A 15,796-nucleotide genomic window follows, 5' to 3' on the forward strand; every position below is an offset into this window, starting at 1 on the left:
GGCGACCTAAGCCCTCTCATCGAGGTGGTTTTATTTTGTCGAAAAAACAGGGTAACTGCATTGGCGGGGGGTTGATTGCATTGTGTACACCCCCTCTGTTTTGTCAACCAAAGCTGACTTTGGTCAACAAAACTCTCTAGTGTAGACCAGGCCTAAGTTCCATCTTCCATGTAGTAGTGTGCAGCCTGGGCAAATTATTCCATCCCTTACCACTTTGCATATTTACACTGTCATGGGAGATAATGTGGCCTTCTGAAAGAGACTGAAACACAAGACATGTTTGAAATGAAGATTATCCTCACGCTTGTAGGAAAGTAAAGTACCTACAAATCTTAGAGAAACAATTCCCCAAGGATGATAAAAAAACAGCGAATACTAACCTAGTTCCCTGGGAGATGTGGAAGACAATGAAGCAAGCATACATTCTTCCCTAGCTTTCCCATTAGCAAACGAGAGACATATTCAAAAATAAATGAATAAAGTAGACCCAACACAACATCAAGATATGAGAGCAAAGAGTGACTAGATACATCATCAACAGAAAGACAATTTACCTGTTTCCTCTTAGCTCACATAGATTCTACACAAGTCACTGTACAACAGTGGTATTAGTACCGAGAAAACATGATTACAGGAGCAAATGGACCAATCCTAGCTTTGAGCTTTTAGGATTTTAGTGGACAGGTGACATGTGTTCAACATTGTGCTGTATAGGGCAGCACAGGTAAACAGACAGATCAGTCCTAGTATCATACAAAACACTGTGGGAAGCAGCTGGCAGATTGCTGAACTAGTAAAAATGATTGGTGTATGCACAGAAACATGAGTCTGCCCTAACTCAAAACGCAATTAATTAAATAAACTTTCAAATTGGACTATAGAGTATATATTTATTAGCCAGTTAGTGCACTATAAATTATAATGTGTGCATGCAGGTCATTTGAGTGTGCACTAGTTTGTAGACAAGGCCTAGGTTTGATTCTCTTCGAAGGTAGCCAAGCAGTATAAGCAGCCATTTAATTATCTGGCTCATAAGTGACTAGTACATAAACTACTTATTTGTTCCAATAAAACTGAAAATTGCACGCATTAAAGTATTTATTTTACCTGGAATATCTATAAGAATTTGCCAAAACGTATATAAGATATAGAGAAATAAATCAGAAAAAACAAATATCTAAAGATAATTAAAATTGCCAAAGTTAAATAAAACATAGTTGGTTTTCAGTATTTTCCCCACTGAAAAAAAACTACTTTACCACTTTTGTATTGTCATTGACTAATGCTGGGTTCTCTCTGTTAGAGCTCAAATTTATTATACTCGAATAAAGACAATTCCCCTGACATTCAGTGCCTTAGGAGGTAGGAATTGTATTGATTTCAAGAAAAGAATTAGTCACAGTTTATATGCATAACTAGCCTTCAGTGCAACTCAGAATGACATTGCTATTTTTCGTTTGGTTGTTTATAGTATTCCATCTTTCACTCATAAGCTTCTACATAGAAACTATGTAGCACAGAACTGGCTCCAAAAATATTTCACGCTGCTTGGTCAGTACTTGCTGGGTAGTGGCTAGTAATTCAGTAGCATATTGCCAAGACTAGAAAATGCATCTTTTATTTGTACACTATTTTCATCGTGTTCAGTTTTTCTGCGGTTATAAGAACTTTATTTTATTTAAAAAGACAATCAGATAATATGAACTGATGCTGTTTGTTACTTGCAACAGTAAAAAGTATGTGGTGCCCACTAACATCTTTACAGTATTGTGATTGATTGTCAAAAAGCTCAATGGGAAGAACTTCTTTAACAGATGGTATTGCACTACCAAAGTACAACCCTGTTCATCCTTTTCCCCCTATGGAAAAAGTTGCCTCTTGGAACAAACATTTTTAGGTTTGATTTTTAGTTGAATTGTTAACAACATTTTTAAGAGCTCGAGAATGTGATACTATTTTTTTTAAAATGTTGAGAAATCATAAGACTGCTTCAATGAGCAGAGGGATCACAAGCATATTTACAATGACCGATTATAAGTGCATGATAATAAAAGTTGACTTCTGGAACCTCTGTACCCCTGGATAATATGAGCCTATTGGAGGACTAGAAAGTTCATTTCTGGCACCCGTAGCCAATTAGGAGGACATGAGCTTCCCCTAAGATGTCTCATTATACACAAATTCACCATTACTGGATGCAGTTTTCCCCCAGGTGCTTTTCCAACCCTCTGTCCATAATCACTGCTTCTGTCCACTTCTCCTCGCACACGTGTATGAGATCTCCTGCCAAATTCCTCTCCTCATTCCCAGTCTTTCCAAAACCCTTATCAAAAAATTCTTGCTTTATCACTCTTGCCTATTCACCTAAAATTCAATTGTTTAAGTATAGGGGGTGGTGCTGTATTTTGTACGGAAATGTCAGTGTGTTCACCTTGCAACCATAGTCATCAATACTTCTGGAGTACCTTATTCTGCACCCATTGACTTAGCTACATCTCTGAGACAACTGTATTTGGAACAACTAGTCCCTTTTGTGTCCCTGACTGCTTTTAATAATACTGATTGAGCACAGATCCTTACATTAATAGTGTAACCCTGACCCTCTTGGAGGGCAGGAGACCCAGAGTCCTTAGGGTAGTTGGCCAGAACCAATATTAAATAATTAAAAATCTTGTATATGCGCAAATTCCAACTTGTGCCCATAAATGCATGCCCAAATGAATACCTGCACCTAAGAAAGTTATATTAATGTTTGCAGAGAGCTTTGGCTCTAAGAAGCCCTACATAAATAATAAAGTATAATTGGCAGCTAGATACCATGTTAATAGGCACCACAGGCATAGCTTTAATTTTTAGTGTGCGTAGCCTCCAAATATGACTTTTGCATTAATGACTGTCAATCTAGAGTAAATTGCTAATTTAATCTATGGTACCATGAGGTCAGCCAGTCAAAGGGTTAATAGATTTGTATATAAAAAGGAAAGATATTGGAACTTTAATATGTAGTTTTAAATAGACATTTAATCAGGGCAGTTAAGTGGTAATGACACTAATTAATCAAGAAGTGAAAACACATTTACCTTAGAACAAACCAGAACCATTAAACTTGGAAGGAGATTAATTGTGTTTATCAAAAAACGTTGTAAAATAATTATTATAGGACAATATCAAACAGCCTGTCGATTCTATGACCCTTACTGTACAGTTTTTACTGGTCAAAACTCTTATCACAGTCAGTGGAAGTTATCTGGGTCAGAACTACAAGATCAGACACTAGTTGGATAAATAGAAGCCCCAGACCACTTTGGATTTACACTGGGGGTGATACAAAGGATTTCGAGCTGCTCTATTTTGTTTCCAAGCACAGTCCTGAAAAACACTGCTTCGCCACCATTACCTGAAAATAGGAAAAAACTGAAATAAAATTAAATTGGTAAGAAATAGGGTTGCAGCAGTAGACCATAACATTAAGATGCATAAGTTAATTAAGCATATTTTAAAGAAATAAGGTGATGGCTTATAGTTTAAAAGTCTGGTAATTCTAAGTGTGCAATCAATCTTGACACGTAGTCAAGGACAGTGAGATGGCAGTTCAGTTGATGGTCTAGAGATAGGCACGGTGTGGACTGAGGTTAGGTAAAGGTCACTCCAAAACCAGAAGGGAGGAGTCAGTCGAGCATGGCACAAATCTTCAGTCAGATCCAAGTTTGACTGACAGATGAGTTTAGCACCTGTGATTGCATCATAAGAACAGACCAGTCGGGGAAGGCTTAAAAATCATTGGTGGATAGCTATGCTTATAACAAGGATTGAGGAAGTAACCAATCAGAATAGGTCAAAACCTGAACATAAGGCTGAGAGGTTTGAGTCAGTCAAGATAGGAGCAGATGGAGAAGCAGCAGAGGCAGAAGGAATAGATCAAGAGCTAAGAAGAAGAGCTGAAATCACTGAAAAAGGAAAGCAGAGAAGTGGTTTGACAGCAGCAGCAGCTCTGTGACAGAACAGAAGGACCATTAGACAGATCAGAGGGAAAGATGACTGCAGAGAAATAAGCATGACAACCATAGTATAAGGAACAAATAGGACATATGAGTGTGTACGTCTGAGATGTTAAAGCTGGATGTTTGTGTATGTATGTGAGCCAAAAGGAAAAGCCTAGCAGGCTGAACAACACAAACAGAACCTTTCAAAACACATTGATAGGAAATGCAAATGGTAATTAGGGTCATTCATAGTAAATAGCTAAGACTTTGAGGTTAAATCTTGAATAGTTAAGAGTTTCAAAGTAAATAATGGCTATGTATACCCATGAGCTTGTTAGCAATTATCTAGGTAACCAAGTAGTTTCTATCTGTCACTATAATCTGTTAATATCTATTTTTGAATTTTGAACTAACATTTAGATGGAACTTGAATGTAACAATACTATTGTTTTTATTTCTCTTTGAAGTTTTAAGTAGTAAATACCTATGAACAGTTGTAAATTGCTGATTACAGTAACTAAATGTAGCTAGTTACCGGAATGCAGAGAAAATAGATGTTACTTTAAAGCCATGAGTAATTACTTATTATGCACCCAAGGATTACCTGCTATGATGTCTGCTGTCCAGAGACTGTCATAGCTTGCTAAAGGACTATAAAAGAAGCCTCAGTGCTAATCCTTTTAATCTCAAAAATGTCCAAGCTTTGACAGGGGGAGTTTGGATTGCAAGATTGGGATGCCAGCTTGTTCTGGTTCACCCAGTTATTTCTCATGGAAGAAATTATACAAACTCCGCACACGGATTATTTATTTGTTCTTCATTTCCTGCTTCACTTCTCTGGACTGGATTTCTAAGGCCTTGTCTACACTAGAAAGTTGTCGATGCAAGTTACACTGATGATCCAAAAGCGGTGTAATTACAGCGCTTGTGCCCATCCACACCATACTCATTGTCTTGACAAAGCATGTTCATACTTGGTGCTCTAGCATCGACATTTAGAGCAGTGCACTGTGGGAAGCTATATCCCACTGGCATTTTTCAACAGCCTCAACAGTGTTTCCTGAATGCCCACCATCTCTATCTAAAAGGATGGATCCTGCACTTCTCTCCACTGTTGCTGTCAGTGTTCCGAACACATCGTATCTGGTTATACAGTATATCATGAGGTCCCAATCAGAACAGGAATCCAAGATGCCTAACTTGCTTTGTGCCATGCAAACACACAACCCTGGATTACTGTTTGCATTCACGGAGCATCTGCACACAGTGCACTTCTGCTTTTGGGTGCATGACTAGCTGTGTTTAAATGTGCTTCCAATTCCACTCTTCAGATACCCAGCGCAGTGGAGAAGTGTGTTAATGTAAGTTGGGATTTCACAGAAATCCTCCAAAGAGATCTCTAGGAAACTTTCCTGTAGGTACTCGGCAATCTTCTGCTTCAGATTCCTCGGCACAGCGGCTTTGTTTCTTCCCCCATTGTAGGGTACTTTCCCTCACCAATTGGCAATAACGTGTGAAGGGACCAAAGTGGCACAAAGTCCTCATATCCCTTTTTGTAGATGAGCACTATATTTGCACTTCATAAATCAGCACATGTATATCACAGCATGCAATCCTCTAGATTTAGATTTCAGTCTGGAACTCATTTTTATATAGCTCCTCAAGTGGAATTTACAGCATAGTGAAATCAAGTTTTCTGATCTCAAGGTGTTATGGGTTGGGTGAATGTGGAATGCCACCAAAAGTCAGGAAGACAGTTCATCTTACCAGTGAGGCAGGGCTGGGGGGGAGAAAAAGGTACCTATAAAAATTACTATAGCACTGCATGTCTGTTGTGAGAATTATTAAACAATATTTAGTTAGAACCATTTTTAAATTGAGATTTTATGGTTGATTGTTTGGGTAATACAATATACTCCTTTCCCCCTTCTACACAAGTTAATTAAATCAGGACATTTTAATGCATATCACTTGCAACAGAAGCCTTGTAATTATTGCACCACTCCTTCCTCAGGATTTTAATTTTTGTTTGAAGACATTTATTGTTTTGTGATGCCAGCAGGAGCAAAGAGAACAAAGACACATGTATGGGTGCCACAGATGTAAGCACTTTATTATTCAAGGCCTAAGTAACATGGGAGAGTCCTTACTACTTCCAGGTGTAGTGGTACTTGCAACATGAACTCAAAGTGAGCTCAAAACACATCTCCTCTTACCTACAGAAACCCTCTTTTCAAATTACAGCCATTCATACCTTTTATGGACCAGAGCATAAGACCAGTTCAAATGGACACAGAGGAAAGTAAATTCTAAGCTGTAACACACGCCCCTTACATTTCTGTGCAGGTTACCTATATTATGGTTAATTTCACAATGGGATGAGTGTAAGCCGTCTCCACATGGCTGTTACATCCCTCACCCGATGTATGTGGGTACAAGTGTGCTGAATTGACCAGCTTGTGGATGTACACTGTGCCACTTACAGACTTGGCACAACATACTTGCCTCCCCCACTCCTAGCACTAACAGCAAGGGGGAAATCAAGAAGCAAATCTTGGAGTCACAATCTGCCTTTCAGCACAACATGGTGTCCCTTGCTTGGGGATTTAGCCTAATATTTTCAACTTTCATTACAAATACTAATATATCAAAACCCCAAAGTTTTAACTGTAAATGGAGGGCAGAATAGACTGCCTTACCTAAACTTCCAACCTGACTTCTTCTCATCCTTGGGGTGGTGTTTTTCTTGCCCTCACTCTTTTCCTCTCTCAATTCATCCTATCCTGTTCTGAGGGCTGCTCAAGTACAGATTCTTAGAATGAAACAACACTGTTCGGCAATGCTGGTTTAGTGCCAAAAGGGAGGAAACAAAACCCACCTATACCCCTTAACTGCAGAGGAGTCACTCGCTTTTTGTACCCCTTTTATTTCTTTGTCTTTGTTTTCTCCTCTTTCTAGTGGTAGGACCCACTCAGCCATGAGGTATTGTGGTGTTGGCAGGAAAGCAATTATTACAAGGGCTTGTGTGGTTCAACAGTGGCAAACATTTTATTAACAATAACTCAGATGTATCAAAGAAACTGTCTGCATTATTTTCACACTTTAAGTGCAAAATACTTGTGTATGCCATTTACAGAAAACATCCAAAGTGGCACATGGCTGCATCCTTTTTTTGCAGATGATGTAGTGCTCATGGGAGAGAGAAAGTGGAAAACGATTCTGAGAGGTATGGTGCACACTTGAAGGAAATGACATGAAAAATCAGGAGAAATAAAACAGAGTATATGGTCTGTTAGTCTTGATTCCTTCCTTTAAGATATCATCAAACCAAAGTTTGAGGAGCCAACCACTACCAGAAGTTCAAGTATCTAGGTTTGACAGTATAGTATAATGGTGAACTCAGCGATGAAGTTATAAGCAGAACAAGAAAGGCATGGACTAAATGGAGAGAAGTAAGTGGAGAAATCTGAGATAGGGGAATGCCTATCAAACTGAAAAGTAAGATCTACAAGGTGGTAGTTAGGCACTCACTTTTGTATGGCTCCAAAATGTGGGCACTGAGAAAGAGACAGGAGCAGATCTTGAAGACAGTGAAAGTGAAAATGTTAAGATGGATGTATGGAATTATAAAGATGGATCATGGGTGAAGGTGGTACCAATTATAGAAAAGGTGAGGTCTTCAATGGTTTGAGCATGTGAAAAAAAGATTTGAAGAATATATAGAAAACAGGATGTTACATTTAGAAATGAAGGGTAAGAGAAAGGTTGAAAGATCCAAAACTAGATATATGGATGTCATACAAAAAGATACAAAGTGTCTGAAAAACTGCTTCAAGACAGACTGGAAAGGAAAAGGACTCAAAGAGCCGACCCTGTACAGATGGGACCAAGACTAGAAGATGACAACAGCTGGTAATTTGCAGTAACCCCAACATGGCACAGTATAATCCCCACACTGGTGGGTGTCATGTAATTCTTGAAGCAGGAGAAACGTTTTGTTGACTTTTGTATTTTGTCGTAATAAATACTAGTGCAGTTGCCATTAAGCAAGGTGGTTGGTAGTTAGCATCCAGAAAGAAATAAGACACCTTAAGAAAACCAGTGTGTGGTGTGTTAGGTTGAAGGAACTTTGAGGGGGAAGACCATGTTTTTCCTATATCTGAACTTCAGCCAATGTTGTAGTAAAATAATTGTTTCATTATAAGACTTTAAGTGAGTCTTAAGTGTACAATATGGCAAGACAATCAAATGTTATATGCTGTCATATAGCAATGAAGGACCCTTAGGGAATCATTCATTATTATAAATATTTAAAAACCTTATGGCATAAACTTTCAAAAGTGGCTAATGATTTTGAGTGCCTTGATTTTTCAGATACTCAGCTTGAAACATCTGAAAGAGGCCAGAATTTCAAAAAATGACAACAGCCACCTTCTAAAAATACTCTTTCAAGGTTTGCACAGCAAGTTTGTGGCACCTCAAATCACTAATGACTTGTGGAAACTTCAGCCTTAAAAGATTTGGAATCCTGAAGGTATGCATATAGCTCCCCTATGTGATCTCATATTTATATTGCTCTTATACTTTCCCTCCATCCCTATTCTCCTCCCATTCTTTGACATAGTGACTTGTTCTGTGTCTTAGATTTAAGGGCAGGTCTACACTTAAAACACTGCATCAGCGCAGCTGCACCAATGCAGCTATGCCCCTATAGCGCTTAAGTGAAGATGCTCCTTCGCCAACAGGAGAGCTTCTCTTGTTGGTGTAGTTAATCTACCTCCCCAAGAGGCGGTAGCTATATCAATGGGAGAAGCTCTTCCTTAAACATAGCGCTGCCTACACAGCGTTTAGGTCAGTATAACTACATCGCTCAGGGATGTGGATTTTTCAGACCCCCGAGTGACTTAGTTATACTGATATAGGTCTGTAGTGTAGATCTAGTCTAAGTTTCTTTGGGGCAGGAACCCCATCTCACTCTGTGTTTATAAACCAACTTAGAGAGTGCGGCTCCAGTCCAACACAATACAAATTGAACAATTACAATAATGTTGTCCATAGTCTAGAATGTAGATCAACACTGTACACACTTGCTTTCAGCATGGTTAAACTTTCAGAATTCAGATCCTAAATATTTGCTCACACAACTTAAGTGAGTTCTAAACTGACTGAATGAAAACCTAGGACAGGAGACTGAGCAAAGATAAGGATTCTTCAAACTTTGTCACGAGAACTTCTCTGTTGCTAACTATGATATTCTTCAGAGGCTAACAGCAGTTGGTAACAAGACTGAAAAGCAGTCAGACATCCCACTGGGTACTAAAGTTCACTATATATTTTTCAGTATGAGCCACATGCCTATTATACCACTTTGTTTTCACTAGTACAGATATAATTTTTGGATAGGAACAGTTCACAGAATTTGATCTTACATTTTACCCACTTTCCATGTACCAAACTCAGCATGACACAGCAAGATTATTTCCCACAAGAGAAAGTTATCTGTTTACAAACACACAGCTTCAAGCTCCACCAGCCATATGTTACAAAACCAGCCTCAAACCACATCTCCTTACAATCAACATTCAAAGACACACGCGTTTTGTACTATGAGTCACATGGCATGCACAGGTAATCAGAGCCAGCAAAAAAAAAAAAAAAAAAAATCATAGCAGGAAAAGGAAAATTACTGCAGAGCTTGATATACATCAGCTGTTGGTTTATCCAGTGCATAATTTGTAATGAAAGGGGTGCTGAGGCTCAAAGCAATTTTTTTTTATTTTCATAACTGATGCAGCAAGCCCAGAGGTGCCAGGGGTATGAACTGCTTAGCCCTGGCACAAATTAAGCACTGGGTTTATCCATCCTTTTTCTACAGGGCGAAATACAGTGTTAGCTTAGCCACAAAAATCATGAAACATGTGCCAAATCATTTAACTGAAGATCATAAGTCCTTACAAGCCAGACCCTTTTTAATTTTAATAACTGAATTAAATTATTCACTAATTATTCACCTATTCAAAATTAGTGGGTTTGGAGGTTTTTGTATTGACTTTAGTAGGACTTGGACCTCATCCTAAATCCACTTTTGACAAGTTTAAAGGATCATCATTATGTTTCTTTGTAGAACTGTGGATAAATACAACCTATCACAATGATTTTTATGCCTCCTTTATAGACCCACAATTCATCTATCACAGTCCCAGTCCACCAAAGAGTAAATATACATTTTTGTTCTTGGGTTTATTTGTTTGAGTGTGGGAGTTTTTTGAGGAGAGCACTCTGGCTCTTTTTAGCATGATGGATACTTCTTCTGTTGAGTCAGCCATAAGGTATTCAGACTTTAAAAATGTCCACATCCATATTCTTAGCACGTGCTCACATTTCAATGTTGCAGAGTAATATAGCAGGAGAAAAACCTATAAATTAAATTATTCAGAACAATTTGGTGCAAGTACATCTAGCCAATAATCACAGCAGGAGAAGGACTCAACAAAAAGTTCACCAAGTTTAAGTATGTTAGGCTCTGAGTTGAAAAAGTGGTTTGTTTTAGGCCCATCTGCCACTCCATCAGTCCCTATTAACTAGCTGACCATTATTGCTTTTCTATTTTTCTTGGATTGCCATGTCAGAATCCCTTACATCATCTTTTGCATATTGATTTGATCCTACTTGCTTGCACTTTTGCTTTTGGAGGCAGAACTGCTTACCACAATACTTGTGGATTTCCTGCGGATGTAATGAAAAGAGGGCTGGCTTTAGTTCCAGTACAAACTGCAGTTTGTATTTATGAAAAGGAAAGCTGAGATGCTCTAGGCTCCACATCTGCACAATAGCTATGGGTAAAATTAAGTATAGGACAAAAAAAAGGAACGTAAGCAACCAATAGAACTAACATGGCTCTGATATATTACTTTATGGCTGATCCTGGATGATGAAGGGAAACCCCTTGTACGGAATAGCTAGTTACTTCCCTTTGGTATTTGACACTTTACCCCTATGATCTGATATTTTGCCCTCTGCTAATTGCTCTGACTTGCCCAGAAATAAAAAGATCCAACACTGTTATCCGAGCCATTGTGGTACAGCAGCTCTGAAAGCATACCAGGAGCCCTCTTCTTTCCAACTGGGGGCTGGCATGGAAACTTGGAGAAAGAAGTAAAAGAAGTCAACTGGCTTTTCATCTTCATATAATTAAAGTTAGCATTGGTAGTCAATTTTCATTCAGACTATGAGGCTAACCCACCAATTTTTTCACTTTTTGGTGTGGGTTTTAGCCAAGCAATTCTTTGACATCTTAGGGCTATGAGTCATATGTGCAAATGGCAAGATGTGGGTGAAGAGAGAAAAATATTCCGACCACTTTGGAATCTGATTAATAGCAAAACAGGGGGGGATCTTGTAGCTATGGCCACCATTATCAGTTACAGCCTCTTACATAATTGGGTAGATACACCACACTAACTAGAGTTGTAATTTAAATTCTTTTTGGTTTTAAATTTGAATACTTTTAATATGTTTCCATCTCAAATAGGAATTGTAAAAGGTAAAGTAAAAAATAAAAACAAACAACAAATAGCTGTCACAAGCTCCCTGGAAAGAGAACAAAGGAATTAATTTCAAGGGAAAAAAACAAACTTGCCCACTGAGAGATGCTGAGTTTTACTACGGGTGAGCCACATGTTTATACCATATTTGTTTCTGCAAACACACACACAAGCTTGTCAAAAGAGGAATATTACACAGGCTATGTACAGAATTCATTCAAAACAGCAGTGGCAAAATAGAAGTAAAATAATTTTTGAAATTAAAGAAGTTCGGTTTCTAGGATCCCTCCTCTCTTGATTTCTGTGGGGACTTTTTTTTTTTATTTAAGGCATTCAAACCGAGTAATTTACTTATTACTTAATCTACCACTGATTGATTTTTGATAAAAATATACAAAATGGTAAAGAGAGGAAAAAAGAAAAGTATAGAAAAAGTAGCTTTGTGAGTATGAACACATTCAATATTTATACACAAAGGAGATATTACAACTCACTGATAAGCACATATAGAGCCCCACTGAAAATAAAATGGGGCTTATGAAAGAGCAACGCAGTGGTGGAACTAGTGAAAACTAAAGATTATTTCTTATGCCCATTACTCTGTTCTCAAAAATCACCACAACTTAGGTTATTTGTCTTTAAAATATCTTTTTTAATTTGTCCCAAGCCTTGGAACAGCAACCCTGTGATCTTTTAAAACATCTACTACATCCAACTCCAGAAGTATCTGCTAGGATTTTTGTGTATTTTGACAAGGTTGTTGGGAAGTTTAGTTAGATATCATTCATGAAGTGAGATCCTTAAGTGTAATGTACAAGTTGGTGCTTAGATATTACAATGAGCACAGCAGAAAAGCCAAGGATAGACACAACCAAAATGATAGTTATATTTTGGGAAATCAAAGAAAATGGTAAGATGATGAGAAACTGCGCTATTTAAAGGAATGGTTACAGAAGAAGGATGCAAGGTGACAGGTTTTTATTCAAAGGCAAAATCTGTAGTTTTATCAACAGTGTAAAATGTTACAATGTTTCTCAGAAAGAAAGTCACAAGGTCCCTCACCTCATGCACAATGAACTAATTGTACTAATTTACCATTCAGAATGAGCTTCAGGAAGGGAGCTTACAGGGGTAAGGAGAGGTGACAGAATCTAACCTCTGGGCAGGTCTCAGGACAGTTCTGCAGCCCTTTTATTGGCTCTACTTCAGTCATTAGTTTGGAACACAAAATGGAAGATGTAGTCCAGCCAGGGACCCCAAGTCATAAAAGAGAATCTGTGCATCAAACACCAGAACTACAACGCCTCAGGAGCAATGTGCCACCGTAGACAACTGCAGTTCAATGTTTAACACTGAAAAGAATGTTTCAAATCAGTGTGTTTAACAAACATGTTTATTTGGGTTAACCAGTCCTAAACTCTTTGTTCAGGTTTTTCCAATGAGGAAAAGCATAATTTAAAAAAATTCAACAACATTTCATACAAATTCCATTTGCCATCAGAAATTATTCCAACAGAAAATTCCTGACCAGTTCTAATGTTGGGGTTTGTGGCTACTGATGCTTTGGAAACATGGACCTATTGCCCAATCCAAAGTCTGTCTCAAAAGACCCCTTCTCATGCACTAGGTAGAATACTGCTTTGCTGGTATAATTCATTTTTGCTTTCTCCATGAGAAGAAGCTATTTGGATTTCTTAAAGCATTTCAAGTTATTTCATGATATTAAAGTTATATTTAAATATCAAGTAGAATGGGTTGAAGAATAGGGAAAAATATTAGAAAAAAAGCCTGTCAACATTTTGAAAAATTTCTACCATTTTTAACATCCATCTGATTTTGAAGAGCAGTAAAATAATCATTTAGTATAACAAATGTAGTGGAGAAACAATCTATAGATGGATCTGCTACACTTCTCATGCTTTTCTAGACCTCATTTGTCAAACACTGCTCTTGCCAAGTCACTGTCACCTGCTGTTAAAACATGTTTATGGCAGTGTTTATGGACAAAGCCTAATTGCGTCCATCACCTGATATAAAGATTGTGACGAACCTGAAGCTGCTCTGTGAAAATGTATAAATACTGTAAGTGCCCTGGTTAGTGGGATGTTTACTGTATGACTACATTGGATTAAATCAAACAGGGAAATAAACAGGAGGCTAAAGCAATGTCTCAGAACAAGACAGTGTTCACAAAACACTTGGGGTTTTTTACAAGGCAACAGGAGAGCAACTGGCTGAGAGGGAGGCTTGACCTCCCATTGGGCTCACTAAAGTGGTTTTAAACAATAAGATCCAAGCTCAGGAAACAGAGAAGACAAAGGAATTCTTGCTTGGAAAAAAGTGACTCTCTCTCTTTAGGGAGGGGGGAATTTTTGGGTGAGGAATGAACACACACGCATCCATGATGGAGGAAGCTAGGCCTTCCTGGTCACCAGTCACAGAAGTGTAGGATTTAAGACCTTTTCTTGTTCTAAAATCCTTTTTCTATTATGTTTAGATTAGACAAAACTCTAGTTTTAAGAAGGCTCTTTGGTCACTGTATTGACCCCTGGTTACAGATGCCCGAAGAGAAGAACTGTTGGGGAACCTCAGGAACGGACTTTCAGGCTAAGGTTGTTAGGCAGGGTGCTGTTACACAGGGCATGGCCTTGGGTGGGAGAATCATGTGATTCCACCCCAGAAAGGTAAAGGCTGACACCAGAAGGAGTGCATTCAGAGAGAGGTCAGAGGTGCAGCTATCCCTGTAACTATGACAGAGATATGTACAAGCCCTCTTCAAGGAATGAAAATTACTTTCTGACACCACGCAGGAGGCACCTGCCGGTCCTTGGGGCTGCCGCCTAGCGGGGGGATGGTGGAAGCTCCAAGACCCCCGTCCCTATCCCCACCGCAGGACAGAAGCCCCAGCAGGTTGCCCTCAGCAGGGCAGAAGCCCCAAGGTCCGGTAGGTGCCCTCCATAGGTTAAAAGCCCCAAGACCCCCCTTGCCACCACAAGTCACCCCACCACTTCACTAGTTGCCTGCATTGGTGCTGGGAGCAGGAGCTGAGAGGGGCCAATCAGAGACCAGCCCTTCTCTCTGGTGGAAGGAGGAAGCACCAAGGGGATGAGTCAGTGGCTGGCCACCTGGAGAGGAAATCAAGCAGGGGAGCTTGCCTCATTTGGCTCTAAGTTTGAGGATTTCTTCCCTCACCCTGCTTTGTCTGCCCCAGCACTGACTCTGAGTGTATCTGCTTCAGTTCAGATAACAGCTCTTATTAGTAGGGGGAGGAGGTGGTGAAACCCAGCTGGGGAGGAAGGAAGCCAAGCGGTGAAACTCAGCTGGCTGGGGGGTGGGCATGAAACAGAAGTCTGAGCCCCAGCAGGTGCCCCCTGTGGGGGTGAAGTCCCCAAACCCGTCGCTCCACCACAGGCAGAAGCTCATAGCCTCACCACCCTGCTGCAGGGCAGAATCCTCAAGCTCCACCCCCAACTTCTGCCCTACCAGTCTGGTAGGCAGAGAATGTGACCAAGGAGAGTTCACCCATGCACATTACAGCAGGAAGTTGTATCATTTTGTATTCCGACATGCTGTATGCTCAGGCTCTCCCTGCATTCCAAAGAATGCAGGTGTGTTTATTTTTCATAAATTGCATTTGAATTGTTTTAGATTTAAATGTTAAGCCTATGTTAATTTCATGGATGACAGTGACATCTTCAAATTGTAAGAAATGTAAGCATGAAGAAGAAAACTGACGTTTTAGGCCAGAATGGGAAGAGGATTTTGCATTCACTGTTAAAGATGGCAAACCCCTATACCTTATCTGCAATGCATCACTCACTCACTACAAAGCAAGCAACTTGACATGTCACTATGAAACGAATCACAGTAACGTTTCCTCTAAATACCCAAGTTAACCTCATTAAAATTACCCCTAAACAGTCAACAGACACTACTTTCAGCATTAAGTAAGGAAGCTGACAATGACCAAAGTTAGTTTGGTTATGTCATGAAATGTTGCTCATGATAAAAATCCATATTGTGATGGAGAATTTGTAAAGAAGAATATTGCAGAAGTGGTTGCAGTTTTAGATCCAAGTAACACAAAACTTCAATAACTAATCAGGCAAATTCCAATTCCACGCCTCACTATAGAGAGGTATCTCCCAGATCAGTGTTGATGTTGCAAGCAAGATGCAAAATGATCTAAAGAATTCTCTAGCATTGAGCCTAGCTGTCGACAAATCCACAGATATACAGGATAAACCACAACAAGCAATATTTGTTCAC

The 15,796-nt window shown here is 39.2% G+C and overlaps 1 protein-coding gene across 1 annotated transcript in view; it reads right to left on the reverse strand.

Moving 5' to 3' along the window:
• Nucleotides 1–3,038: 3,038 nt before the first annotated feature.
• The window catches only part of GPC5 (glypican 5), a gene marked incomplete at its 5' end in the record, with an annotated part of 634,518 nt that continues 621,760 nt past the window's right edge, over nucleotides 3,039–15,796 (reverse strand). Inside the window, one exon of the mRNA XM_067536868.1 lies at nucleotides 3,039–3,397. Coding sequence (XP_067392969.1) covers nucleotides 3,267–3,397 — 131 coding nt within the window. The remainder of the gene's footprint in view (nucleotides 3,398–15,796) is intronic.

Source organism: Emydura macquarii, unplaced genomic scaffold (genome assembly GCF_026122565.2).
Source record: "Emydura macquarii macquarii isolate MOO-44397 ecotype Brisbane River unplaced genomic scaffold, CSIRO-AGI_Emac_v2 contig_3671, whole genome shotgun sequence".
Taxonomy (NCBI): Eukaryota; Metazoa; Chordata; order Testudines; family Chelidae; genus Emydura; species Emydura macquarii.